The sequence below is a fragment of the Populus alba genome, chromosome 13, assembly GCF_005239225.2.
Source record: "Populus alba chromosome 13, ASM523922v2, whole genome shotgun sequence".
NCBI classification, from domain to species: Eukaryota; Viridiplantae; Streptophyta; class Magnoliopsida; order Malpighiales; family Salicaceae; genus Populus; species Populus alba.
Window position 1 is genome coordinate 4,101,601 of NC_133296.1, and position 25,225 is coordinate 4,126,825.

The 25,225-nt window shown below is 34.3% G+C and overlaps 2 protein-coding genes and 1 non-coding gene across 10 annotated transcripts; 1 reads left to right on the plus strand and 2 right to left on the minus strand.

Annotated features, from left to right (window-relative positions):
- Positions 1-673: 673 nt before the first annotated feature.
- Positions 674-5,272, minus strand: LOC118036479 (protein PHR1-LIKE 1). 2 transcript variants are annotated; one of them, XM_073404079.1, is made up of 8 exons: positions 5,113-5,272; positions 3,591-4,094; positions 3,206-3,398; positions 3,036-3,112; positions 2,905-2,944; positions 2,628-2,685; positions 1,697-1,763; positions 674-1,474 (listed from the first exon to the last, which is right to left on the minus strand). In XM_073404079.1, exons 2-8 carry the CDS (start codon positions 4,074-4,076, stop codon positions 1,094-1,096), a joined length of 1,302 nt encoding a protein of 433 aa, XP_073260180.1. In that variant the 5' UTR covers positions 4,077-4,094; positions 5,113-5,272; the 3' UTR covers positions 674-1,093. The 2 variants fall into 2 exon arrangements, with proteins under 2 accessions (XP_073260180.1, XP_034898083.1); XM_035042192.2 differs by having other exon boundaries at positions 1,697-1,766.
- A 4,572-nt stretch (positions 5,273-9,844) lies between these two features.
- Positions 9,845-9,918, plus strand: TRNAA-UGC (transfer RNA alanine (anticodon UGC)). The gene has a single exon. It is a non-coding gene; the product is annotated as a tRNA-Ala (tRNA).
- A 1,265-nt stretch (positions 9,919-11,183) lies between these two features.
- Positions 11,184-22,075, minus strand: LOC118036477 (histone-lysine N-methyltransferase SUVR4). Of its 7 annotated transcripts, none has more exons than XR_012167681.1 (10): positions 20,136-21,944; positions 19,614-19,962; positions 17,989-18,962; positions 15,559-15,824; positions 14,293-14,359; positions 14,098-14,148; positions 13,418-13,483; positions 11,910-11,988; positions 11,327-11,754; positions 11,184-11,234 (listed from the first exon to the last, which is right to left on the minus strand). XR_012167681.1 is itself a non-coding variant. In XM_035042183.2 (10 exons), the coding sequence occupies exons 2-10, from the start codon at positions 20,316-20,318 to the stop codon at positions 11,747-11,749; spliced, it is 2,043 nt and encodes a 680-aa protein (XP_034898074.1). In that variant the 5' UTR covers positions 20,319-20,324; positions 21,951-22,075; the 3' UTR covers positions 11,184-11,746. The 7 variants fall into 7 exon arrangements, 6 of the variants coding, with proteins under 6 accessions (XP_034898074.1, XP_034898080.1, XP_034898075.1 ...); XM_035042183.2 differs by adding an exon at positions 21,951-22,075 and having other exon boundaries at positions 11,184-11,754; positions 20,136-20,324; XM_035042189.2 differs by adding an exon at positions 21,951-22,068 and having other exon boundaries at positions 11,184-11,754; positions 20,136-20,307.
- Between the last annotated feature and the right edge of the window lie 3,150 nt (positions 22,076-25,225).

The window sequence follows — 25,225 nt, forward strand, 5'->3', positions numbered from 1 at the left end:
TTAAGTATTCTAGCAAAGAGGAATCAAAATAAATTAGTTGTAAAATTGATATAAAAATTATTGTGGGTGTAAAATTAATAATACTAAAATTAATGATATATTTTATATTATTCCTTTTAGAATTATTAAACCTAAAAATATAAAAACAACTTGAGCTCATTGATAATACCGAATACATGTGGCAAGAAGCTGCAATGGTGGATCCACAAGCCAAACGACAAATGATCGAGGGAACTCGGTATTTTATTTCTTTTTGTATTATTGCAATTTTAATGTCTCCGAAGAGACACCTTGGCTGTTACCAAAAGAAAAAGAAAGGAATAAAAAATATAAAAATGGCTATCATTGGCCAGTATGAGTCCATGGCTTGCTGACTCAGCTGATCGCCCTCTGATCCTCCTCTTCCAATGATGTCATTCTGCCATTGCTAAGAGTGTCTGTTCACCTCAACAGAAGGGCTCTTCCAACCAGTGCGCTCTTTCAACTAATCAGAAGCTCATTTTTCGCTTTATCTCACCATATTTGTTGAGTTCTTTCAATTTCAGTAGTGCTCAGCTATCAATTTCTTGCTCCATTGACCTGCTATCAGATGATGTCTGCAATTATCATCTTCTTCAACTTATGATTCTGGGAGGTTGTAAAACTTCTCACAGTAACAGATACATTTATGAAAGGACAAAAACAAAAACCCTGATGGAGTTGGTCTTCTGCAATTTCTTAGCAGTTCCATAACCAACTCCATCAAGAGCTTCTATTGAATTGATGCACCAACAAGGTCACCGTTTACATGAATTACTGTTCGATTGTAAGCTACAAATTCTTTCGATAATTAAAATTGCATGAGCATAAAAGTAGAGTCCATGGCACGAGCATATACAGTAAATCCCCTAAACTGAAAAATGTCACAAGTTGAGAGATTCATTGTGGAGCATTTGATTCTTGGCTAGATGAGCAGAGTCAACGTAAATGTTTTAAGTTCCAAAATTTCCTGGCCCTCAGTGATTGCGCCTCATCTTATGGGACACGAAACTTTTATTCAGGATTTACCACACCATCTGCAGGAGCAGCAAGCTGTCTATTGTTATAAACATGTTCAATTGGATGCAGCCCCGGTAGACAATTCAGCTGTTTCATCTCTTCTTGGTCGTTTTATTGGTGCTGGACTGGATTCCTCATCAATTTGATCAAGGACCTGATCGTTTCTTTCCTCTGGTGCCTTTTGCTTTCTGCTTATACTCTGGGAACTTTCTTCTAGTAAAGCACTCTCATTACTTGTTTTGACAGGGTCCAACTCTGAGGCTTCTAATTTGTTATTTGCAGATGACTGCTCTAACTTTGCTTGTAGAAGGGAAGGGTCGTCTTGGGAGGAGGAAGGAGCCTTGGACTTGTCATCCTCAATCTTTCTTTGTTTCTCAAACATCTCTTGAAGATGCCTCCCCTGCTCCTCGATCCTCAGTTGTAAATTTCTCTGGATCTGTTAGAGGATTAAACATTATTATCAGAACATACCACAGAACTGTAGTTACAAAAACCATGCACATATATGTTGCGTTTCCACACCATCAATGTAATATTCATGGTCACCAACTTTACTAATGGTTAGCATCACATCTAAACAGTTCTGTTAAATAGGTAAAAGAAATTGTCATCTAAGTTCTAAACCGCAGACGCTGAAGCTCAAATACCAATAGCATACCTCAAGTTGTTCGTGGAGTCGCTTCTGAACTTCCATTTGCAATCGCAATGCTTCTGTGATCCCCATACTCCTGTTTTTGAACCATAGGTCAGCCTAAATTGCACTTAATAGTCCATTGTTTAAAAAAAAAAACACGCCAGTTCACATCTGAGAGAAGGAAAAATGACGCATGCATATTCACTGATGCATATTAAGGAGAAGAATACCACCTTCCTTCTTCAAGGGTTCACAAAACCCAATCAACTTGAAAGGTTGACAGATCAGAGGGAAAGAGTTCAAATGGTAGTTTTTATTACTTTCTAGTTTAAACCTTCACAACTACACAGACAGCAAAGGATTTAGGAGTTCTCAGCAAAACGAGAACTACAGAAAAAGCTTTTATCTCTAATGTTCCAGACAAAAAATGCGAATTTCCTTTCCACCCAACTCCTCCTTCACCTCTACCTATTTATATTTTCCCCTCCTCTGAGACAGAATTTGAGAGAAAAAAGGGTGTTTGGAGCATCTTTTGGTTTGTTTTGCATTATCAAGTCATAAATATGTTGATATGGGGAACTTAAGCACAAAAAAATAAAAATATCTAGGCCTTCTCTGTACATTAGTCATAACCACACTATTTATTCTGCTCTCCTTTTGGAGAAAACCTAGTTATTGTACATTGTCTCATCATAAATGCACGTGGAGATTCCACCAGCCACCGTTGAAGGAGAAATATTAGAAACCAAAGTCAGAACTTAAAAGTTAAACGGGCTTCTAAACATCACATCATTAAAAATCTACAGATGTAAACCGCAGTCTGCAGTCATGTAGATGAACTACTATGATTAAAAATTAAAATAAGGTTTAATATTGGATAAGTTTGATAGCTACAAATCATTCAATATGAAGAAAGGTTGATGTCAAATTGAATTTGTGGTAGAGTATAACTTACGTCTTCAAGTCAAGAGATTTCATTTCTTCAATGGGACTCATTTTTTTCTCTGAAGTTCCTGAAAAAGCACGGCTATGTTTTGTAAACCACATAGAAAAGGGGGAAAAATAACAATAACAATAGTACATGTTTTTCCATGCCTTTCCATAATCTAAAAATAAAAAATAGAAGGTAACAAAGACACATGCAACTACAGAAGGTTTTGGATAAAGTACGAATGAGAGTTTAGCAAATCTTGCATAATGTCAGAAAAGAAAAGGAAGTCAGTTAGCATTACCATCAGATGACTCTGGTTTATATCTAGCAGTTCTGTACTTCTGAAATTCAGAAAAGATGATACAAGCTAAATCAGTAAAATATAAAACTAGATTATTAGAGGAAACAATACAAGGCCGAGGATTTACATACCTGCAGGTGGCTTTTAACGTGATAGATGGTCAAGCCTTCAACATTCATATGCTTTAAGACACCCTTGGGAGTAGCTCCTGTAATTCAAAATCAAAGTGATCATGATTCATGATTAGATGCACTTAATTTTTGCTGACAAAAGGTACGATATAATTAGCAAGACTACTCACTTTCACTACCCCCAAGCTGATTGACAGCTTCCACAAAAGCCTCATGAAGTTCTGGTGTCCAGCGCATTCGGGGTTTTGTTGGGGTTGTAGCAGACAGTGGATTAGCAACAGCACATACTTCTCCTCTATGAACTGTTTGATGCTGATGAATTGTGGGTTGTTGCACTGAGATATTAGGAAATGGCTTCAACTCCTGGTACATTATTTAAAGTTTTAAGGAAATGAAAGTAACAAGAGAATGTGAAAAAAAAGGAAAAGAAAGAATAATCATAAGATGGAGAAATTTTACAATACAAACATTAAACACCAAGGAGACATCTTTATGCTGTGTACGCTGTTAATTTACTGCATAGGAACAAAAACCATAATCATAAGCAGAACAAACCTTCTGTCTGGAATCCGTCTTGTTGACGTCATTCAGAAAATCACTCCAATTTGGTTCCATTTCATCATCAACAGAGATCAACTGATCTGCCCACTCCTGCCAGTCTGTTCTCCTAGCATGATCCTCGGATGCAAAGACATCTGCTCTGCTTTCCACCTGACCATTTTGGACAGGGACATTTTCAGAAAAATCAAGCAAGTCCTGAAGCGGATCTACAGGCCAGGAGAGATCCTTATTTTCATCAGAGTAAGAAATGAATTCTGTGGATTGCACTTCTGAATGAGAAACATGGGTTGGTGTAAAATTTCCTCTGTCCCTTAGTGACTGAGAAATGAATGGAGAATTATGAGACTGTCTTCCATGTGGTGAAACTGAGGAGACATGCGTATCATTGGAAAATCTAGAAGATGATGAAAACAATGGCCCAACACTCCGGTTACCAGGACTCAATGGCGATGCCTGCTGAGATGCAGAATTTCTGATCATTTTCCTTGCCAAAGATACCTGAAAAGAATAGAGCAAATTGGGATTCTTTCCTTCAACGGCAGTAGGAAGAACTGGAAAAGATGAGGACATAGCCTCAGAAACCCTGAAGTTACTCAGCTGACTTACACAGAAACCCGTGCTAGTAAAACAAACACTAGTTACAAATTTAAACGTTTCCCATTATGGAAACAATAGAAGACAAACCAGCAGTGAAATTGGATTCTGGCACATTAAATCCAAAATGGTGAAATTAATTCTGGTCACAGAAGCTGTTAGCCCACAACATTTCAAAAATTATAAAGCCCACTTTCCATTACTAAAGGACATAAAAAACAAGCTAGTTCTGTGAGATGAGGTTGGAATTGAAACAGCCAGTCTCAGCATCTCATCAATTTAATCCAACAGGTGTTGCAAGCCATTGGGAACAGCATAAAGACTTAAGACGGGAAATTTTTTTCAGAAGATAATCTTGCACTGTGTGAATGCTTGAGAAAGAAATTATCTGCGAAAACTAAGAAAAAAAGAGCATAAAAAACAAAGAAACCGTCCTGTAAATCAAACACACTACACAATCCAATTCAAACACTTAGAATTATATCAAAACCAAAAGGCATCCGTACAGACACCCTAGAAGCTATTTTTTGTAGTAAACTACCACTGTATCTTAAACCATGAAACTCCATCCTTTGGTATCCAACACATGAAAACCATAATCCCACCATAAAAAGAAAAACGCCAATACCAAACACCCCAGTCCAATTGAATTACCACTAAAGATGAATCAAAACACACAGAAAAATTATTAGCAACATAAAAAAACCATTACCAAAACATTCAAAGTAACCTCACAAAAAAAAAAAAGCTTAAGAACTCAACTCACAATCAACCAAAATCACTAAAGGAAACAAAAACAAAAGGTGGGTACCAATTGTCACTAGCAAAAACCAAAAAAAATATATACCATAAGAATCTAGAAGGTGATAATATCACATAAAGCTCAAAACTTTTAACTCAAACAGGATTATAAGAATCTCACCTAGAATTGAGAGAAGATAAAGATTGAAGCTACAACTGGATAAGAACCCAATGGATTGGTAGAAGAAGAAGAAGAATAAGAATATTGAAAAAAGACACAAACTTTTGTCTTCTAAATTTCAACAAACTATGATCTCTTTCGATCATAGAAGAGAAAACGTGACTGGTTTGTTCGGTAAATACAAAGTCATGTCTTCAAGTTTTGGTCATTATATCCCAACCTTTGGTTTTTATGTGATGTTGATTGATGGGAGGTTTGTACGGTCGAGATCGGAGAAGGCAAAGAGAAAAATGGGTGATGGTGTGTAAGAATTTGATGGCCGCTATAAAAAAAAGATGGTGGGGCCAACTCAATTAGTTGCTGTTGCTTTTGGTACTTCTTAATTTGCCAAGTCTACTCTGCATTATCTTAAAAAAATATATACTTTAAATTATTTTAATAAATTGATATTAAAAATAAATTTTAAAAAATAAAAAAATATTATTTTAATATATTATGAAATAAAAATATTTTTAAAAAAGCAAAATTAATATAATTTTATTATTTAAAAAAAATAAAAAAAATTATTGGTAATTTTGTCATTCCTTTTAAAAGTAAAATAAATTGTGATTAAGTAAAAACAGTTTTTAATAACTGATTACCATTGTAAATGAGTGTTAAATATTATAATTTAGTTTTTTTAAAATAAAATATTTTAAAATATATTAAAATTTTTTATTTTTTTTATTTTTGATATTAGCATATTAAAATTATTATAAAAATATTAATTTGATTTTTTTTAAGTTAAATATTCTTTTAAAATATACTCAAATGAAAAAAAAAGTGACTTTTATTATTGTTTTTTTAAGATATAAAATAATTAATAAAAATTGTAGTATATTAAAAAATATTTTATTTATATAAAGTAATCTATAAACTCTTAAACTCACATTATATGTGTTTGATAATTTTTATGAAAGTGATTCTTTAGTTTATAAAACTAAAAGAAAAAAGTTATATATATATATATATATATATATATATATATATATATATATGAGCACATCATTTTAATAGAATCAATGATAAGACGAAAATCTAACCCTTTTTTTATATTAAGTTTCAAACTATACAATATGAAAACTTTTTTTTTTCATTGTGTAGTATTTAAATAAATTAAAATCGTAAAAGCTTAAATATATTATTATAAAAAGAAAAGGTATCGAGTATTTAATCAAACTCTAAGAATCGATCAAATATAAAATAAATTGGGTAAAATAAAATATATTGCAACCCTGAATTATAGAAACAAAAGAAAATAGAAGATGTTGTAAGCAGAGACGACTTTAATTTCTTCATATTTTACAAACCCTTTCACTTGTCCCAAAATCTATTAAATACAAAATAATCATGTGATTTTCGTGAAAAATTAATTTTTTTATATATTTTGGAGTGTTTTGATATATTGATTTTAAAAATAATTTTTAAAAAATAAAAAAAATTATTTTAATATATTTTAACATGAAAAATATTTTAAAAAATAATTATTATTAAAAAAAATGGAAAATAAAAGGAGATGAAGGCAGCCTTTTTTAAAAAAAGAGAGAAAGTCAAGGTGAAAGGAGAGATAATGGAGACTAGGCAAAAAAACAAAATAGTTATAAAGAGATAAAGTCAAGGCTTAAATTAGGATTTGTGGAATGACGTTTAAATTTCTGACGGAATATTAACTCTTGTTGGAAGAGGAATTTTTTTTTTTTTTTTTTTTGTGGATAATTTCTTCGATTTGGAGGGAGACTAAATTGTTTTTCAAAATATAGAGGGATTTTGAATTTTTTAATGGAAATCAATTTTTTTTATTTTTTCAACTCTTTCATTTCTCAATTATTTCCTGTGGACGTTATTCTTTAATATTTTTCTTTGTTTTTAAAAAAATGATATTGGTTTTTGTTTTTGTATTTATTGATGATTGAGAGTAATTTTTTTTATTAAGTTTGAAATCCAAATTAATATTAAGATTTTATTTGTGACTGAAATTTCAAAAAAAAAAATCCATTTTAAATTACATAAGAAATAATGAAAAATAAAAAATCTTCCAATTTTTCTAAAATTAAAAAAGCTAATAAAATAAATGTTAAATAATATTAATATGTTCTCTTGTACCTTCTACTTTGAAAAAAAAATAAAAATTCACTTTAAAGATATTTAAAGACATATTTATTCTATATTTCTTCTTCTTCTTTTATCTATCCTTTATATCATGTGACCCCATAGAATAATCTACTTCCTACTAACTAATGCCAAGTAAAAAGGGTGAATTTTCATGCATGTTAAACAAAGCCAAGCTCAGACAAATAGAGACTTTGTAAACTAGTTTCTTAAAACATAATTATGAATGCGTTTTTTTATAAGTATTTATTTAGTTGTATATTAGTTAGTTTTCTCATGCATTTGTCGTGAAAAAAGTATTTGACAGTTAATCTAATCAATGGTTCGCCATGCTAACCCAGCTAGATTTTAGATAAAACTGGATAGGAGTTAATCTAGTATGACCGAGTTGATATAAAGGGGTATATCTACAACTAGATTGATAGTTCAAAATCTTATTAGACTTCTTAAGAAAATACAAAACAACATTGATTTAAACATTTCTTTTATAAAAAATATTATTAAAATCACAATGTTTTAAATTGATTTTGTTCAACCCAAGTTAACCGTTCAACGTGACTCGAGTCATAGGCTCGACCATTTTTAATGACCTTATTTTTTGTAATTGTATAATATTAAAAATAAACATTTCATAGGAAAGACAACAAACACAATTATGAAGGAGAAATGTATTTTTTATGTCAAAAATATCTTTTTTGATTTGTATATATTTTTTACAACAAAATGGTTTTGTGGAAATGTAGTTCTTAAGGATTTAAGTGTTCAATACTCATTTGAACAAGAGATAACCCCTCCACTGATAAGGGCTATAGTCATTATCATGAGTATGCTCATATACAGACCATCTCTTAATTTTTCGTATATTAAACTTTTAGAAGCTTGAGAAGTTTGGCATGGAACTACGGTTATAGTAACTAGTGTCCATCTTACGATAGTTAGGAAGAGTATATTCGGAGTACTTGCTTTGTATATGGGTATCACAATGACGTGAGTGACCCATTAAGGAATTTTAAAAAATGTCATTATGTCTAGTCTCCTCTTGGTAGTGTAATCGTCTATAAGCGCCTAGTATAGCCGATGACCGTGGCGCTAGGTGTTGTGTATTATTGAGGGTGGCAAGACTTGTTGGAGTGACAAGATCTGATTCTGCTCTTGGTTTGCTGACATGGCCCGAGTAAAAAGTTGCGTCTAACTGATGAGTTGATGAAGGTTAAGTTGGGTAAAAGTGTTAGTGACAAAAAATAGATTTGTCTCACATTCTAACCAAGGTGTGTTTTGGTTGTTTGCCATAAAGATGACTTGAAATGTCAAAATTTTTTTTTCAAAAACTAGTGGCTTTTTAATCAGTGTTCCCACAAATGATGCCATTAATGATGATCCAAAAAAATACGAATTGCTTATGAGCAAGACTTATGTGTTGGATAACCGGTTAATAATCTGGTTCTAACAATCTTATTTATTCTTCATAGCCAAGGTGGTTAGTAGCTTGTACCTGGTGTTTGGTAAGCAAAGATGGCTGGTATCTGTAAAAGGTTCTCTTTTGTAGACTTGTTGACTCTCGGATGCTTAAGTAAATATCTTTTTAGAGAGAGAAATTACAATGATACTTAAAAGAGATAAACTCTGAAATTATGCGTGCTAAAATGTTAAGAATAAAAAGATTGTGAACCTAGAGTTTAAAAGATTCATGGTGTATTTATAGTCAATAAATATTGTTCTATTGTGAAGAGAAGGGGCTCAAGTATAATTCTACTCTTGTGATATTTTGAATTGTATTCTATTCAAAATAATATATATTGGAATTAATATAAAAAACACAGAAATACCTGCATGTTGAGCTCGACAGTTGCTCAAGTCTATTAAAGATGAAAAACAAGCTCAAGTGCATTGTCTAAAATAAGACCATGGAGTCGGACTTCTCTCTTAGGATGAGCCCATAAAGTTGTTGTGCCTAGTTACGTTGAATGAGTATCTTGAAGGGTTTTTTTTTTCTTTGCGTTAAACTTGAGTTTATCACATTAGTTTTTAACGATAATTGTGCTTAAACACAGGATGTGAAGCTGGAAAAAAACAATTTGTTAGTGCCTTCAGCTAAACAATGTACTTCTTAGTTTGGTTTATGGAAGTATGCAATAAACTCAGTTTTAGAAAAGACTTGTCTGTAAAAGAAAAGAAGGGCAATCTGACTTTATCCTCACGCCATTTGATGCAAAGCCACTTTATAACTATTGGTTTTTGGCAAATTAAGGCAATGCACTCTCAGAAACTTGAGAAAGGCAATGGAAAGTGACATTAAATACACAATAGCTACTTAAATGCTCGTCATTCCCTGGATGAGCTTGATAGATTTCCCATTTCTTCAACGGCAAAACAGGTGCTAATGAGTTGCTAGCAGCATCAATACCGTTCATATCCAGGGAGAAAAAAAAAAAAAAAACATATCTTAACGCCAGTCAATTACAATAGACTAAACTTCCTGGGATTTTCTGAAATAAACTATGGAAATGGGATATTGCAAGGAAGACTTTTTTTTGGCTAAATACAACTCAGATTATATATATATATTGTACCAAGAGTATCATGAGGGGATGTAGCTCAAATGGTAGAGCGCTCGCTTTGCATGCGAGAGGTACAGGGTTCGATCCCCCTGCATCTCCATTTTGTTTTTTGGCAGTTGGTTTTTCAGCATTCTATAAATCTTGACGGTTGGTGCTTCTTTCTTACAATCTTTTTCTTTCTTTTCGACAGCAAACTGGCCGAGACTAAATCTATTTCTAGATGAATTTAAAAACGCAACCCTCGAATCAGTCTGATTGTATTTAGAGAAACAAAATAACTTCTTTAAACGTCGGTCTTGAGACTTAAATCCAAGAAATCAAGGGACGCATCATAGCCCTAAAGTTTCTAATAATTATTTTACATATGGTGTTCGTTTTATGTATAATATTTGGCGAGCAATGATGTGAAAAATATAGCATTGAAGTGATGAAAATGTGTTGTGTGGTATCGATGGTTGGTGTCGGCAATGGTGGTGGGGGACACTAGCAATCAGAGAGTTATTGATTCATGTCACTTTTATACATACACCAACAGGGAAGGAGCTGAGTCAGTGGATACTGCTGCAGTGTATATAAGATGAAACCTGTTCTAGAGATTCCAATGCAAGAACATCTCCAGAAGTGGTGGCAGACCCATCAGAACTAAGACGATGTAGAGAAAGAAGAAACCTCCTCCCCTGATGTGAAACTAGCAGTCAATCTGAACATTGGCTTCCTTGCAAGAGAGACATCCCGCCATGGAAATCTCAGGAAGAATACGAGGATAATCTTCTGCAATCTTTCTCAGAAGCTCTTCAGTAGTGGTTTGAGGCTCCAAATCCCAAACAGGCTTCCCTGTAAGCATCTCGGAAACCATGCATCTTAGAGCCCAGGTGTCAGAGGGAGCCTCCTGTACATGATCAACTACAGACTCTGGCGCCATATACAAAGCAAACCTCACGAGACAAGGAACATGCTTCCTTTTGTTGTTCTTCTCAGCTTTCTTCGCCAAACCAAAATCCCCTATTTTTGCCACAGAATCAGAAATGCCAGTGCCAGCCCTTTAGTCATCAATATTTCTTATTCTTCAAATTATGAATTGCGAAGACCAAGAGATCATGAAGTCCTGTATAAATGTTTGACTCTGAGAGAACACAATAGTTTCACTGGTTTAAGAATTATTTCCGTACATGTATCACAAGTTGGAAACCCACGATCCAGCAAAAAATTGCAACTGGCAATGAGTCTCCGACGTAACTGATACTGGAATCACAAAAAGAAAAAAAAGAAATTTGTTGTGGGATCAGCCATATAAAGGGAGGTGATGGCCCTCAATGGAAAGTAAAATGTGTTTCTGACATGGATCTTTCTGGTAAAGGAGAAAGATAAGAGAAAAACACATTGATCTGGTGGTTGATCAAACTGTTTCCACATTGCCTGCAAACAATACTCATATGTGTAATAAGATACAAAATCCCCCTTCTTCGGTTTGAGGACAAGCTTCAAGAAATAGGCAATGTACAAGGAACCTGAAATGAATCCATATGCACGTGTCACTATTTAAAATCTTCCGAGAACATGAAGTCCACACCCAGGGCAGTTGTTTGCCCTGAAAACTGACAAAGGCGGGCTCCTAGCTTCTATAACCTTGTCATTGATAAGGCCAAAAAAGCTAAATAAAACTCGAACAAAAGAACTATGGTCATCTCCTGTGTTCTGTATATTCACAAACTTCCTTTTGTTAAACTGGTAAAAATGCTGCACCTACAGTGGGAGCAAAATTCATTAATTGACAACCTTGGTGTGGTCTTCATCATCAAACACCATAAGAAACTATTAACAAAAGCTTATAGTTTTCTGCTCGTCATCTGTTATCTCAGAGCAGTCAAGCTCCTGTATCAAAAAATGCGGTTTATGTTTCCCACTGTCCTTCGGTCATCCAACTGTGATCAAGTGCCTGCACGAAAAATACATACTAGTTATATGAACAGAGAAGACAAATATCAAAATACTTCTATTGCTGGAGTCGAGGAAGTTGAAAGCACACTGTAACCTTTACCTCTTCATGATCAAGCTAGAATGTCCTAACCTATACTATTCATAATTTCATACCTCTGCAATATGCACTTCCACAAGAACATCGAAATGCCTTTATTGGATGGTCATAATCATCAAAGTCAATTCCGTAATCCTGCAAAACATTTCGTGTGGATTTTCTTAGCAGATATATTCAACAAAACTCAACTGCAGAGCATACAGAAACAGGGACAAAGTATTTAATGAGACATGCGTTCTACATTGCATAATAATGGGAAGCCCAAAACATTTGTTAGAAATGGACTGTCTGTGCTGTTAACCAGAGATGTTACAGTTTAGACTTTGGATAAAACCACAAACCATTTTTCCAACAAAGAAATTAGATGTTTTATCTGCCCAGCCAGACACTATCGACAATGAAAGCAGATCCTATCTGTTATCAGAACATGGAAATAAGAATTGAGCAAAAGTAGCAATTTGAACACACTTCAAAAAAACAACAAGGAAGCAGAGTTCAAATAAGCTTTACTCGAGATAATGCCTACCATTACCAAACAACCTTTGGTCAGCTTTTTCTAGGGCTTGATACATCATTTGAATAGGGCATCGGCATAAATCACTTAATAGTACCAAGTATTTGTATAGAGAAGTACACATCTATCTATTTTAAATTTTTTTGAGTAAAATGGTCAAAGTCTCAAGCCGGCAAGCATGGATAGTTCATTGCGTTGGTGTCAACCACCTTGTATTAAAAAAAAAACCCAAAAAGAAAATGGACATCACATGATACCTAGAAAGTTGAAACCCCATGCTGATAGCAGCATGCTTAACATGGAAGACAGTTTGGTGTGTCTTAGGCAAGTGAAGGTTTTTTCTCAACCATCAAACAAAGAATTTGTTCATAGTTCTCACCTCAGGGACAATTCCTACACTTTATATACCATTCATCGATCATTCTGTCAATTCAGATGCATTGGAAATATGCTGACAAACACATCCATTCTGTAATATGGAGAGGCAACCAGTGACCACTGGCCTCCTGTTGCCAGTTGTAAAAGTTTAAATTGGTTGGATATTAAGGACGGGACAGAACAAAACACAAGAAATTGAGCATCTATTTCACTCTTTTCCTAACACAAGTTTTCTTGCAACCCTGGGAAAATAGCTTAATCAGTCCATGTATAATGGGGTGAGTTTTCAATCTGTGTTCGTATCTTTAACCAAGTCAATTTTATCCTTACAAATGACTGAGTTTCTAATCTATCATTTTGTTTACTTTTTCCATCCAAATTAATTGAATCGGCCATGCACATGACTTGATATTATACTGAAAATGACCTTGATCTTTATGGACGTGTCAGTAACATGCAATAACAGATCATGCTGGACCAAACTTCTCTCCCTCTTTAAAACCTCCTTGTCCTCCCCTCTCCTTTCTCTCTTTTTTGACCCCCTCCTCCTCCAACGAGTTTTCCATTTTTTGATTGGTTACGTTAAATTGGACAGAAAAGGTTAGCATAAGAATATATTGGAAACTCAATCATTTTATATGCGTAAAATTAGGACATATTGGAAGCTCATACAATTAAGGATATAAGGACGTGTTGGAAACTCATCCAATTATGTAAGGACAGATTGTGCCATTTCCCCTGCAAGGAGTCACAAAAAAATGCCAATCAAGAGTGTTTTACCGAGAGTGTCGGACAGAAAGAACAATCTTCTTGGTCCAACTCTCTACCAGGAAGATTAAAATGTCAAACCTAAATGCTTATGGGCAGTTTCACTAGGATGATTATTCATTTCTGGATTTTCATACAACTTTCCTAGATTCCCAAAAGGTAGAAGGCACAAAGTAAAATAAGTATAAGTCAGCATCTCACTGAGCTGTACCAAAGCCATATTAATCCAATCATCACCAAGGATGGGAAGAAGAGCTCAAGGGAAGGGAAATATTTTTTTCTCAAGATGAAATTACTGGAACTGAATTTAGCTTCTTTCAAATTCTTTTAGAAATGCCCCCCAAAAAAATCTATGCAAATAATTCTCCTGCTAATTCATCATGCTATTCATCTTTTTATACGTTTATTTATTGTGCATCAGTGTGGAATGACATGTGTTACTGATTCTTTCTTTTTTCCAAAACATAGAAACAATACAAACACATGCCTCACCATACATGTTGTTTGAAGGCTAAAAATTTGCATAAACATACTTGTGAAATAAGCAAGTATTGCCAGATCAATTATTACTAGAACCCACTTACCCACGTCAGTTCTTCTGAGGCAGTTACATCCCTTGTAGTGAAAAAGGCAAGCTGCATAAGGGTAAGAGAAACAAGCTCTTCAAATGTGGCTCTTCAAAAATGGGTTGCAAAGAAACTTTTAAAAAATAAAATAAAGAAAAGGAAAAAAGGAAAAATGTAAGAGACATGGGCAAATGATACCACAAAAATGCATACATGGTAATAATGACGATCAGGGGTCTCCACTTCAACTGGAATATCAATCAAATTTCCATCATGACATCTGCAAAAGGAGGAAACAAAGAATGATATGATAGAGAAAATGAAATCGAAAACATGGGAAGCGAGGAGCACAACTCAATCAAATTAAAGGGCAAACCTAGAGTTGCAGCAGAAAATCAGTGTTGCTCAAGTTCATGCAAATATGTATCATAAAAGCAAACAACGAAGTTACTTAAGTCAATTGCATTGCGTTGGTGAAGTTTCTTGAGTTTCTTCATTCTATGACAGTTTTACAAGAATGGGGCCCCATCTATTACAAAGGTTATACCAATAAATGAAGAAGTAAAAAAACATTCTCATTCCAAAGATGCATTTCACAGCAACTCAACCCAACACACATTCTGTTCGATATGCTTAGTTGTTTTTTCTCAAAAAAACAAAAACTTTCGACTCAAATAAAAGTTTTATATATATGTTTAATTAAAAACAAATTTTGACTTGAATCGAATGGTTAATTCTAAATTTGAGTGAAAGTTTTAACTTTTACCTTATTGATTCTAACTTCAGCTATATCTCTATTGTTTTAAAAAAATAGCTTTGGGTTATTTTTCGTCGAGCATACTTTTGACCTAAATTGATTTTACAATAAGTTATTTATGAAAAATAACTTTGATTTATGATTCAAAATAAAAAGTTAAAATGTATATCAAAAGAATAAATATTAATTAAAAAGTATATTAAATTTTGTTTACCCCAACAAACAATGGGATTCTTTATGATATTTTCCATTAAAAAGTAATTAATTAAGAAAAAAAGAGGAAAGAATACTATGTCATAAAAAATACTTTTTTTTTCTATCTCATTTTTTATCTTACAGTAGGCTTGCTTCCTCCTCACCTTTGTCTTTTAAGAAATTTTTCATTGCTTTGCTTCTATCGCTGTTCATTTTAATGGGGCTTTTAGGTCTTCCTTTTATTCCATTCATATTGTCTGTTACACAAGTACTGATGCTAAATCGAGGGATTGTAACTGTTTCAAGTGTCATTTCGGGTACCAGAAGCAGTGTTTGATTAAGTAATTAATATAAAAATGTAACCCCTTCTGAAATGAAATTAATGAAATAAAATAATATTTAGATATTAAAACTGGAATCCCTGGTATAATAAGAGGCAAGTGGGTAATGTGAAAACAAAGGGTGAAAGCAAGAAAAAATACCAGTCTACACAAATGCATGCACACAAGTGAAGTAGAAAACATCACCTATGATTAATAAATCTTGCAACATTGCCACTGAAAGTTGCATCAAGACACAATGCTTCTTCATCCCTCAGTACTTTCTCTGAGCCCCAGTCTGCATCAAGTGTAACAGGATAAGTATGTCTGTTACTGCCTCTGTTCTGAATATTTCGTTCATACAACTCTGAGTTGGTCAGTATTTCCCCAACATATTCACAGATGAAGGATCCTTTAGGCAAATCCTGAAGTGTCCTAAGACCCCAGCCTTTACCTTGAGGAGTCATGAACACCTGTGACAGGAGTAAAACATCAAGAGATCATCGACTACTCACTTTGAAAGCTATCCTCTCACAAAATTATGCAACTACAAACACAATGATACATAAATCAATATAAAAAGTACAATCTATTTAAAGCTAATAAAGTAAGGATGCTAATGCAAATACCGGTGATGTAACTATACCAATAAAATATAACTTGTCTTCACTTGCCTTCGACCATGGAAGTTTCAAAAGCCAAGTTATATAAGCTAATCTGGAACCCATCCTAGAAACCATTCTAAAGTCAAACATTTCAGATCAACTAGGGTAGCGAGTAGTGTCGATAACATTTTGACCAATATCTTGGCTAAGAGACTAATAGTGGTGTTGAGGGATGCTATGCAAAAGGCATTTTAGAGAAGGTAAATGATAGTTAAAATACTTCTAGCTAATTAAGTTGTCGATGAAGCTAGAAGGAGATAGGGGAAAAAGATCGGTGGAAAGGAGATAACCACCTTCTTTATTACTTTCCCACTTCTCTACCCTTCTATTATTTTCATAGTTCCACCATCGCAAATTTCAATAATCCCAAGGAAGTGAGAATTATACCCTTCATTATATTGAAAATATAATATGATAAAGAGTCAGAAGAGTTAGCTTCTCTCACCCAAATCCTCAACTCTGTTCACCTTTCCTCTAGAAGGGACAAGAGAGTATCGTAACCAGAACTTTCAGGAAACAATTTTTGCATGTTCCTTGTACATGATAATCCCAACCCACACTCCACTATCCCCTAATCTACCTCTAGAAAAGTGTATGTGGAAGGCAGAGGTAGTTTGTAAGGTTTAAAAGACATGCACAGTTCTGTAATCAAAGCAACTTTGCAGGAGCAACTGATATAGCAAATTCAGACTCTGATGAAAATGATGAAACTAGGAAAAATGGTCCAAATCCTCTCTATATATATATAAAAAAAAAACCCACCAAAGCAAAGCTACTCCCCCAACCAAAAAAAACCCCAAGCTCTCCTCGCTAGCTTAATATTGACCGGCTTTTAGGAGGGCATGCAAGATGGAGTTCAAAGACAAGACAAGTCGGACTTCTTTTTGAGATATGATGCCATATCTAATCCCTTTCCAATTTATCCATTCATCCTTTTTCCTGCCTTCATGGCCTTATTTTCAGTGGTAAGCAAACAGAAGAATTCAAGCTTCTTGAAGCAAGATAACCCCTAAAAGACTCAGATAATGGATAGGTATCAGCAGCCTGACCATTCCTTCCAGCTGCCCTTACTGGACTAGGTAACTGCTGATTTCAATAGCCAATTTAAGCTTTCCAGCATGCGAAACAGATGCAGTGTCTGTCTTCTCCAGTGCTGCTAGATCTAACCCCCCCCCCCCACCCCCCAACCATCCTTCATTATCTTGTGCTCCATGGTCCTTGTATGGGAAGCAGAGAGTGGAGACTCCTGCAGAAAGCCAGATGAAGGGAGACATGAACTGGACAGCTAAACCTTGGTCCACAGACCTTAACAAGATCAAAACTAAATTCTTACAATTAAAAGACCCCAAAAAGGTTTTATATCCAAACATGTATGTGATGTGTTTTTTTGCCTTCATGAAACCCTGAGCCATCCATGCCTCCACTGTTCAATGGCATGGAGGATTTGTGTTGGCTTTTCTCTATTTTTCAAAAGATTTTGTCTCTGCCCTGATAGCCTGGAAGAGGTACTTTTACAGAGGGATTTTGAGAGGTTCAAAGGATGGATGCTGCTGCAGCAGAAATGTGATGTATGCTATTACAAGCGTGCTTGGTACCAGCACAATTCAAGAATTTTCCACGATGAGAATCTACTATTCCTACTAATTACATTGCTTTTTTTTACCCTACCGCTGTGCTGCAGGTTTTTCAGGAGCATTTAAAAATACAAAAGGATTAGAAAGCTTTGTTGCACTAGTTCTATTCTGTTATTTTTTAAGGCTAGGGTTGCAGAAGGATGTCCAGTCTCGTTATGTCATACTTCTCCTTCTATATGATGAGTATTTCTTCTTCTGTATTAAAAAAGAAAGATGGTATAATGCCATTCTAACAGAAGTTGCTCCAAATGTCCAAACATCAAATGGGCAAGTATAGATATAATGGAAAGCCAATTTGCCATCAAAACCACTATCAGAGATGTCAAAGTGTATCTTACCTGCAAGTCGCATGTAATACCACGTTGAACCACTCGATTTCCACAAGTCATGTGACATCCACATTTTCTCCAGCATTCTTTAATAAACTTTCTGAACAGGTGACCCTTGCATGGTTCGGGCAAATCCTCATTCCTTGATCTCTCTAATGGACAGTCTTGACAATAAACAAAATGGTCTTTTTTAGGGGTCTGTCTCATGCACACACAAGCAGCAAGAAAATCATCTTTCAAAAGGCCTTTTGGAGTGTAAGCAAATTCTCCACCAGTTTCACGAGCACATGCACAGGGTATCCGAGAAGAAAGGCAATCACCTGAACAACTTGAACAGCAATCTACATCTGCTATCCGAGCCAGTGAGATTAGCACGTAAGCATTTTGATATATTATATTCTGTGGTATATAAGTGAACTTTGGGAAATCCTCATTGCCAGATTCATCTACCAATGAAATTTTGACATTTTCTGCACCCTTTGTTATATCATTGAGACTATGAACAGACCTCTTCTTATCACAAGCAGTTGCTTTGTGCTTAGCCTTTAGTAAATTCTTAGAAGAATGTGGCAATCTGAAAGAACTTGAAGCCTTCTTGTCCACGACCATATCAGAATTGTCAATTCTTAAAGCTTTGTTGTTTGGCAGTGGATCATGAAGTTGACCCACTTGCACAAAACATTCACACAAATCTTTTAATAAAGTCTTCATAGAAAATTCAGGTGTGACAAATTTGTGTGTCTTGAGATATTTATCCTCCAAATACTTAAGAACTGAATTGAAATCTGGAACTTTGAAGTTTTGACATCTAACTGCAGAATCACAGTTCAGTGAAATTTTTACTTCTCCAGAGGTCGATGAAGCAATAAGAACATTGTGATTACAGTACATCCTATCCTTGGAGCTTGAAGCATCACATTGAGATCCCAGGCGAGTTACCAAATTATTCCCATTTGTTGAACCAACAAAAGAACCTCGAAAAACTAACAAGCAAAGATAGAAGGTCAGGAAAATAAAATAAAAAAAGAACAGTTATTGACAGGAGCAGAAGGTGAAAATTAGTTGGAAGAAAGCATTAATTCTATAAGAACATGACAATAGAAAAGATGCCATTAATTACCAAGCATCAGATTTTAACAGTAAGGATCCAAACTAAAAAGGGCTATACGTTAAATGAATCTAAACAATTACACCAAACTAACACCAATGAGCTTTTTACATAACATGGACATCTAAATTCACCATATCTAAATAAAATTAAAAAAAAAAAATGGAGAGCATAGTAATTTTTCTCTAGGTGAATGACAGCCACCTCTATAGAAGATATTGCCCATCCTCGACTTAAAATTTGCATTTCTTGATTTAAAAGTTAGTCTAGAGGATGACAGAACAAGGCTTAAACTCTAAGATAACATCCAAATATGTTGACTGCTGAACAGGATATTAGATCAATAAAAGAAAATAGACCTGATGCTTTTCACCACCATTTCCAACTCTTATCCCTAAAAGGTACATGCAAGTAATACATATTTAGGCTTTACATTGCAAAATTCACACCATCATCCATGGAACACTGAATGAATGAAGGAGACAATCATATTCTAATACAGGCATTATCAAAAGTAGAGAGTTACCATTACCTGGATGGACCGCTGCTGGGGGTTCTGCAAAATCTGCCTCATCACTGACACTTTGCTTAGTTCTCGGCTTAATAAGCTCTCTGGTGTGACAATTACTAGGCATTTTTTCTTTCCGAGTATGAGAACTGCAAGGTTCAACAGCCAGTCGTTCAGAAGAACATGCGCATGATGCCCTCTTACAAGTTGAGTCTTTAGGAGCCATCGAAGAGAAAATCTCTTTTTCAACTGGGCTCGGGCTCTCTGTTGAAGAAGAAATCTGATCTTTCTGTTGTTCAAGATGTGGTCTCTTGGAGGGTCTTTCATACACAGAATGTTCCATGAGACTTTTCTCGTCTGATCCCCTCTATTCATAGAAAAAAAAAATTCATAGAATGAGGATTTTAATCATCTGCAAAACAAAGCTACCACCACTGTAAATCATGTCTTCGCAGGCATGACAACCTGACAGGCTTCCCAGAGAAATTTATCGGTTAAAAAAAGACAATGAGAACAGAGGAAAGATTGAGCAAAATCTACCTTACTTTCCTTCGACTCAAAATACGCATCTATGAGTGCCCGATAATCTTCTGCTTCAATAAGTTCCCAGTTCATATCAAACAGCTTCAAGAGATTAAACAGCACTGGCTTCACCTCTTCATCTCGAATTCCTAGAGCTCTTGTTGCCTTGAAGGCACAGCTAGCTCTCTCTCTGGTGGCCATAAATAACTATTAAAGGGAATGAGCAACTCTTCAGTTCTATAACTACTCAGACCACCTATTTTTTTCTAAAATGGCTCAACTGTCAAAGTCAAATCTTCAAATCACACATTCTCAAACCCTAACAAAATACAAACTCCATAGCACTTTGGTTGTACATGATAAGTCTTGCTAGTTTATGGTGTCTCTAAAAATAATCATGCACATAGTCAAAACATCATACAATTTCATTTGTGGATGGGTGGAGTAAGAGAAACAGGTTAAATAGAATTAGAAACAACAAAGCGATCCCCTTTATGCATAATTCAAAACTATAATCTTTTGAGTAGGATTCTACAACCGAAACTCGAAATGTAATGGCACTTGTGTAAATTGCTCAACACTAGACCACACAACATTAATTTCTATTCTAATGGTTATTATTGGTAATTATTTAATTTTCTTTATAAAAAAAAACCCACACGGTGGACACATCTACTAACAAGGAACAGCAAACTTTCCACTTGGTTCAAGTCACAAATTTCCAAATCAGAACTTTCAATAAATAAAAATAAAAAAGAACAAAAAGACGGAGCAGAGACAGCCAAGTAAATCATCTATGTAAAACAACCTCAAAGTAAACTCCACAGGCCTACTTAAGCATAAATTCAGGTTTTCTATCAACCTGGCACTATCAGAGGCCTCATACTTAAATTACAACCCTCAACACAGTTTGGTAACCAAGATGTGAAACGAGACTCGAACCAATTATTACCTTCTATTTCCTTCAAATTCCCAGCAACCGATACAACAATTAAATTACACCAAACACAGTTTCACAATTCAATTCCATTCCACCACTAAAATGAATCTATTCAGCTTTCCATAACCCACTGTTTGGTTGCTAAGCAAAACAAAAGCAATTTTGAACCTTTGGAGTTGGGATTTTTGAGAAACCAGAGAATGAAAAATTAAACCCTTCACCTCAACTAAGCCTTCGAATCCAACCGCTCAAAAGCTTCAATTAATGTGAGACTTCCATTTTTCACAAACCAAGGGCAAAAAAACCCAACCCCAGAATCAAAATTATCCCACATTTTCCTCTGTTTTCTCAGCAACCAAACAACACCCTTTTCTATTCACTAAAATACCCAGAATTTCTCACTTTATAACCCAAAAAATAATAACAAAAACACAAACATGGCCATATTTTTTTTCCAGTATTTATTAAAACCCGAAAATCGAAGAATCATGTTTGTTTAACAAAAACCACGGGAAAAAAAACACGAAGCATGCAAAAGTTTGATGTTGAAGCGAGTTTTCTCCGCAACAAGATAGAACATAAATTTCCTTAGCAACCAAGCAAAACACAAATACCCGGAACTACCAAACAAACCGAAATAAAAAGAATAACGAAACTCGACGGAAAAAGAAAACACGATATTCGAGATTTCTATATGGTCATCGAGAAAGAGGAAAACTTGCATGCATTTTCTCGGTAACCAAACCCAAGAAAAGAGAACAGCAATTATTATAAACCTTAAAACCCATTAAAAAAAGGAGAAAAGAAAGAAAGAAATTACAGAGTCGATGATAATATTAAATTTAACATGCAAATACGTGAAAATGAACAAGGTATTTCTATTTTTAACTTACTAAACTGAGCTTTCGATTCTAAAATGTCTTTTCTACTTCGGGGATTTTGGTTTTCTTTTTCCTTTTCCTTTTCGAGATTTCAAAATTCTTTTTGGAGTTGTCTAGTAGACCTTGTGAAATACAGATTATTATGGCAACTAGGTGCGTGTATATTTATAAATATTCTTGAAATGTTGGGCTTAAATAGTAAGTGGGCTTACGATGCTCATGGAAAAAATAGGAAAAAAAACACATACATAATTACCGTAAAATTCTAATTTAAAATTCCCTTGTGAAAACATTTTTCTCTTTTATTAGTTTGTCTCTTTCTAAAAGTCTAGGATCTATATAAAAGTGTGCTAAATTTTCATTTTATCAAAATAATTTAAAAACATAAAAAATAATTAATTTTTTTAAACATACGATTTTATCACAATGTCATACGGCCTTACAATTCTTTAAATAAATAAAGTAGAAAATAAAGATATAAAGTAACTACAATAGTACAATCAATTATAATAAATAAGGATTTTTTTTTAGAGCTCGTTAGATATTGTATTAACGGTTGTTTTTTAAAATATTTTTTGCTTGAAAAATATATCAAAATAATTTTTTTATTTTTTAAATTCATTTTTTACTTCAGTGCATCAAAACGATCTAAAAATACCAAAATATAATTTGAAGTAAAGAAAAAATATTTTTTTCAAAAGCATTGTCACACATGGACGCGTGGCATCGGAAGGTCGTTGGAGTCGCCACCTAGTTGTTTGATTCGGAGTCTCTAAGAAACCCGGGTATATTGGTTTTATTATAGATTTAAGGATAAGGGACTCGTTACGGGTAGGAAAGCTATGAACACCCCTAGCGTACCCCTACCTAAGATAAGCTGCTTTGTGTGGTTTGATATGGTTTAGAGGTTTTAATAGTCTTATGATCAATGGTCTATTTGTGGTTTAGGATTGAGACTTATTTGTAAAAATAAATCTGGTGTTGAGAATTTATTGTGGACTTTTGTACCTAAATAAATTCTTATGATTTTTTTTTTTGTAATTGGTGTATTAAAGTGAAAAATATTCTCAATTAAAATTGATGAATATTTATAATAACTCTGAAAATTTTATGGTCAACACCTGATATTTCAAATACTAGTTTCACTTGTAGGTCCAACGTTTTATACCATAATATTAACTATTAATTCTTATGAATTAAAATGTAGTGATTATTGAAATATTGATCAAATTCTCATGGATTTAATAAATTAATTATTAAATCTTAAAATGCATGCCAAAATATAACCAAAATCCAATAAGAATTTATGAATAGCTTTTAGTATTTGACATCCAAAAAGAAGTTTGTAATAACGAAATGGACATGTGAGAATTTGGTCCCTCTTCGCAAGGAGAGGAGTCTAGTTTCTTTTTCAATCCAAAAGAATTGTCTTTCTTTTCAACTGAGCTACATTTCCAAGCTGTTTAGTTGGTCTCGTACCCAAGTTCTCTTATTTGTTTGCGTAACACTCTTGATATTGAAACCAACATCCCTACCATCTAAGTTTTGTAGGAAGTTTCCGACCTCTATATTTTTTTAATTTTCATATAGAAATACTAAACGATATGATTTCTTCATATTTTTTAGAGATTTGATCGCATGTAATTAAAAATATTTAAAAAAAATTCTTTTTATCTTTCCATTTTTTTGTCATTCATTTAACACAAAGTAAAAAAAGCAAATAAAAAGAAAATAAACACGCATACACATATTCTCTTTTTTACTATATTTTACTCACACACACCCACAATTATCAATTTACAAATCATCAAAATTCAAAATGATCAAAACAACACATTAAATATTTACAAAAAATCACAAATCAATCTGGAGAAATTGTTAAGAATTCAAGAACAGTGTTGGGAAGCTTCTGAGTTGCAAGAATAGTAGTGGCGCGTGGGTCTCACGCACCACCACCACTTGAGGCGCGTAAACCCACATGTCGTCATTGGTGAAGACAAGAAAATTGATTGATCATGAGTGATTTCTTCTTTTATTTCTTCCAATGCTAGAGGTGAGAGCTACCACCACCTAAAAACCCAAAAAATCACACAAACAAATCTATCGGGTTTAGTATTTTTCTTAGATTCGCCTCTCTCTTTTTGTACTGTAACTTATATTCTTCTGTTTTCATATCTACTCCACTATTATCTATAAATTAGGGTTGTTGTGGATGGAGGGAGGCTAACGACACAACCATATGGAAGAGAGGAGAAAGAGGAAACAGCTATGTTATCATGACTAACGATAGGGGAGGAAGCAATGATGGATTGCATACTGCTCACTATGTGACTACGATTATGGCTTATACTTGCCGTGGGTATGTTGATAATGAGTCGATAATGGGTTAGTTTTGGTAGAGAAAAAGGCTGGATGTGCACTGTTTTTGGACAAATAAAGAGTTGCAAGAGATGGTGGTGGAGGCTATTGGTGTGATGCCAGTTTTGGGGAAACTAGAGGAGAGGCTGAGGTCTATAATTGGGTATGACAGTCAGTAATGTTGAACTTATTTGATTAATGGTGGAGAGAGACTGATTGACTCATGGTGAAACTTTTAGTTGTGATCGAGAGAGGGAAATGAGGGGTTATCAATGTGAGGATGGTTATTAAGGCTACTATTAATTATTATGTTGGTTATGGTCGCTAGCTAAAAGAGTGGTGACTGGCCTGATGGGTTTGGTAAGAAAGGGATCGATGATGAAAGGGAAAGCTAGGTTTGGCGCTGTTGCTTTTGTGAGACTAACAAGAGGGGCTGGAATGACAATTCCGGTGGTGGATTTCTGGATTAGTATAGGTTGAATGGTTTGCTAAGATATTGACAATGGTGGATGATCCAAGGCCGGGGAGAGGATTAGTGGTTGTATTTGGCCAGTTTTGTATTTTTTTTTCTTTGCCTTTCACCTAGCTAACAGCTAATGCGGGTATAATAGGTTTAGGGTTTTTTTTGTGTTGTGTGGGTGTGGGGAGAGAATGTGTGAGTGGTTTTTCTTTAACTCGTTCTCTCTTTCAACCCCCCTCTCTTTAGTGTAAGAACATATAAATCAACCATTGGATTTCAAGAATAAATCACAATCATTCATTTCCTAACTTGAAGACAAAGCAAAGAAAAATCGACTCTTTGATTAATTAAAAGAGTTGATTGTAGATCATTTGATTAAAAAATATGAGTTCCTTGGTGAGAAAGGTTTTCAATTTTTAAATTGGTCCTCTTCCTTTCGCAATTACAATTAGATCCTTAAAAAAATAAA

Bases quoted from the DNA above. Each gene is read 5' to 3' on its own strand.
- LOC118036479 (XM_035042192.2), bottom strand. From the start codon at position 4,076: ATGATCAGAAATTCTGCATCTCAGCAGGCATCGCCATTGAGTCCTGGT. The intron at 3,399-3,590 runs GTTTGTTCTGCT...ATAATGTACCAG, and splicing joins AGACGGATTCCAGACAGAAG to GAGTTGAAGCCATTTCCTAA. The intron at 1,767-2,627 runs GTAAGTTATACT...GTTCAAAAACAG, and splicing joins AAATCTCTTGACTTGAAGAC to GAGTATGGGGATCACAGAAG.
- LOC118036477 (XM_035042183.2), bottom strand. From the start codon at position 20,318: ATGGCCACCAGAGAGAGAGCTAGCTGTGCCTTCAAGGCAACAAGAGCT. The intron at 14,360-15,558 runs GTGATGTTTTCT...CTCCTTTTGCAG, and splicing joins GCAAGATTTATTAATCATAG to ATGTCATGATGGAAATTTGA. The intron at 13,484-14,097 runs GTAAGTGGGTTC...GACTCCTTGCAG, and splicing joins CCTCAGAAGAACTGACGTGG to GGGAAATGGCACAATCTGTC.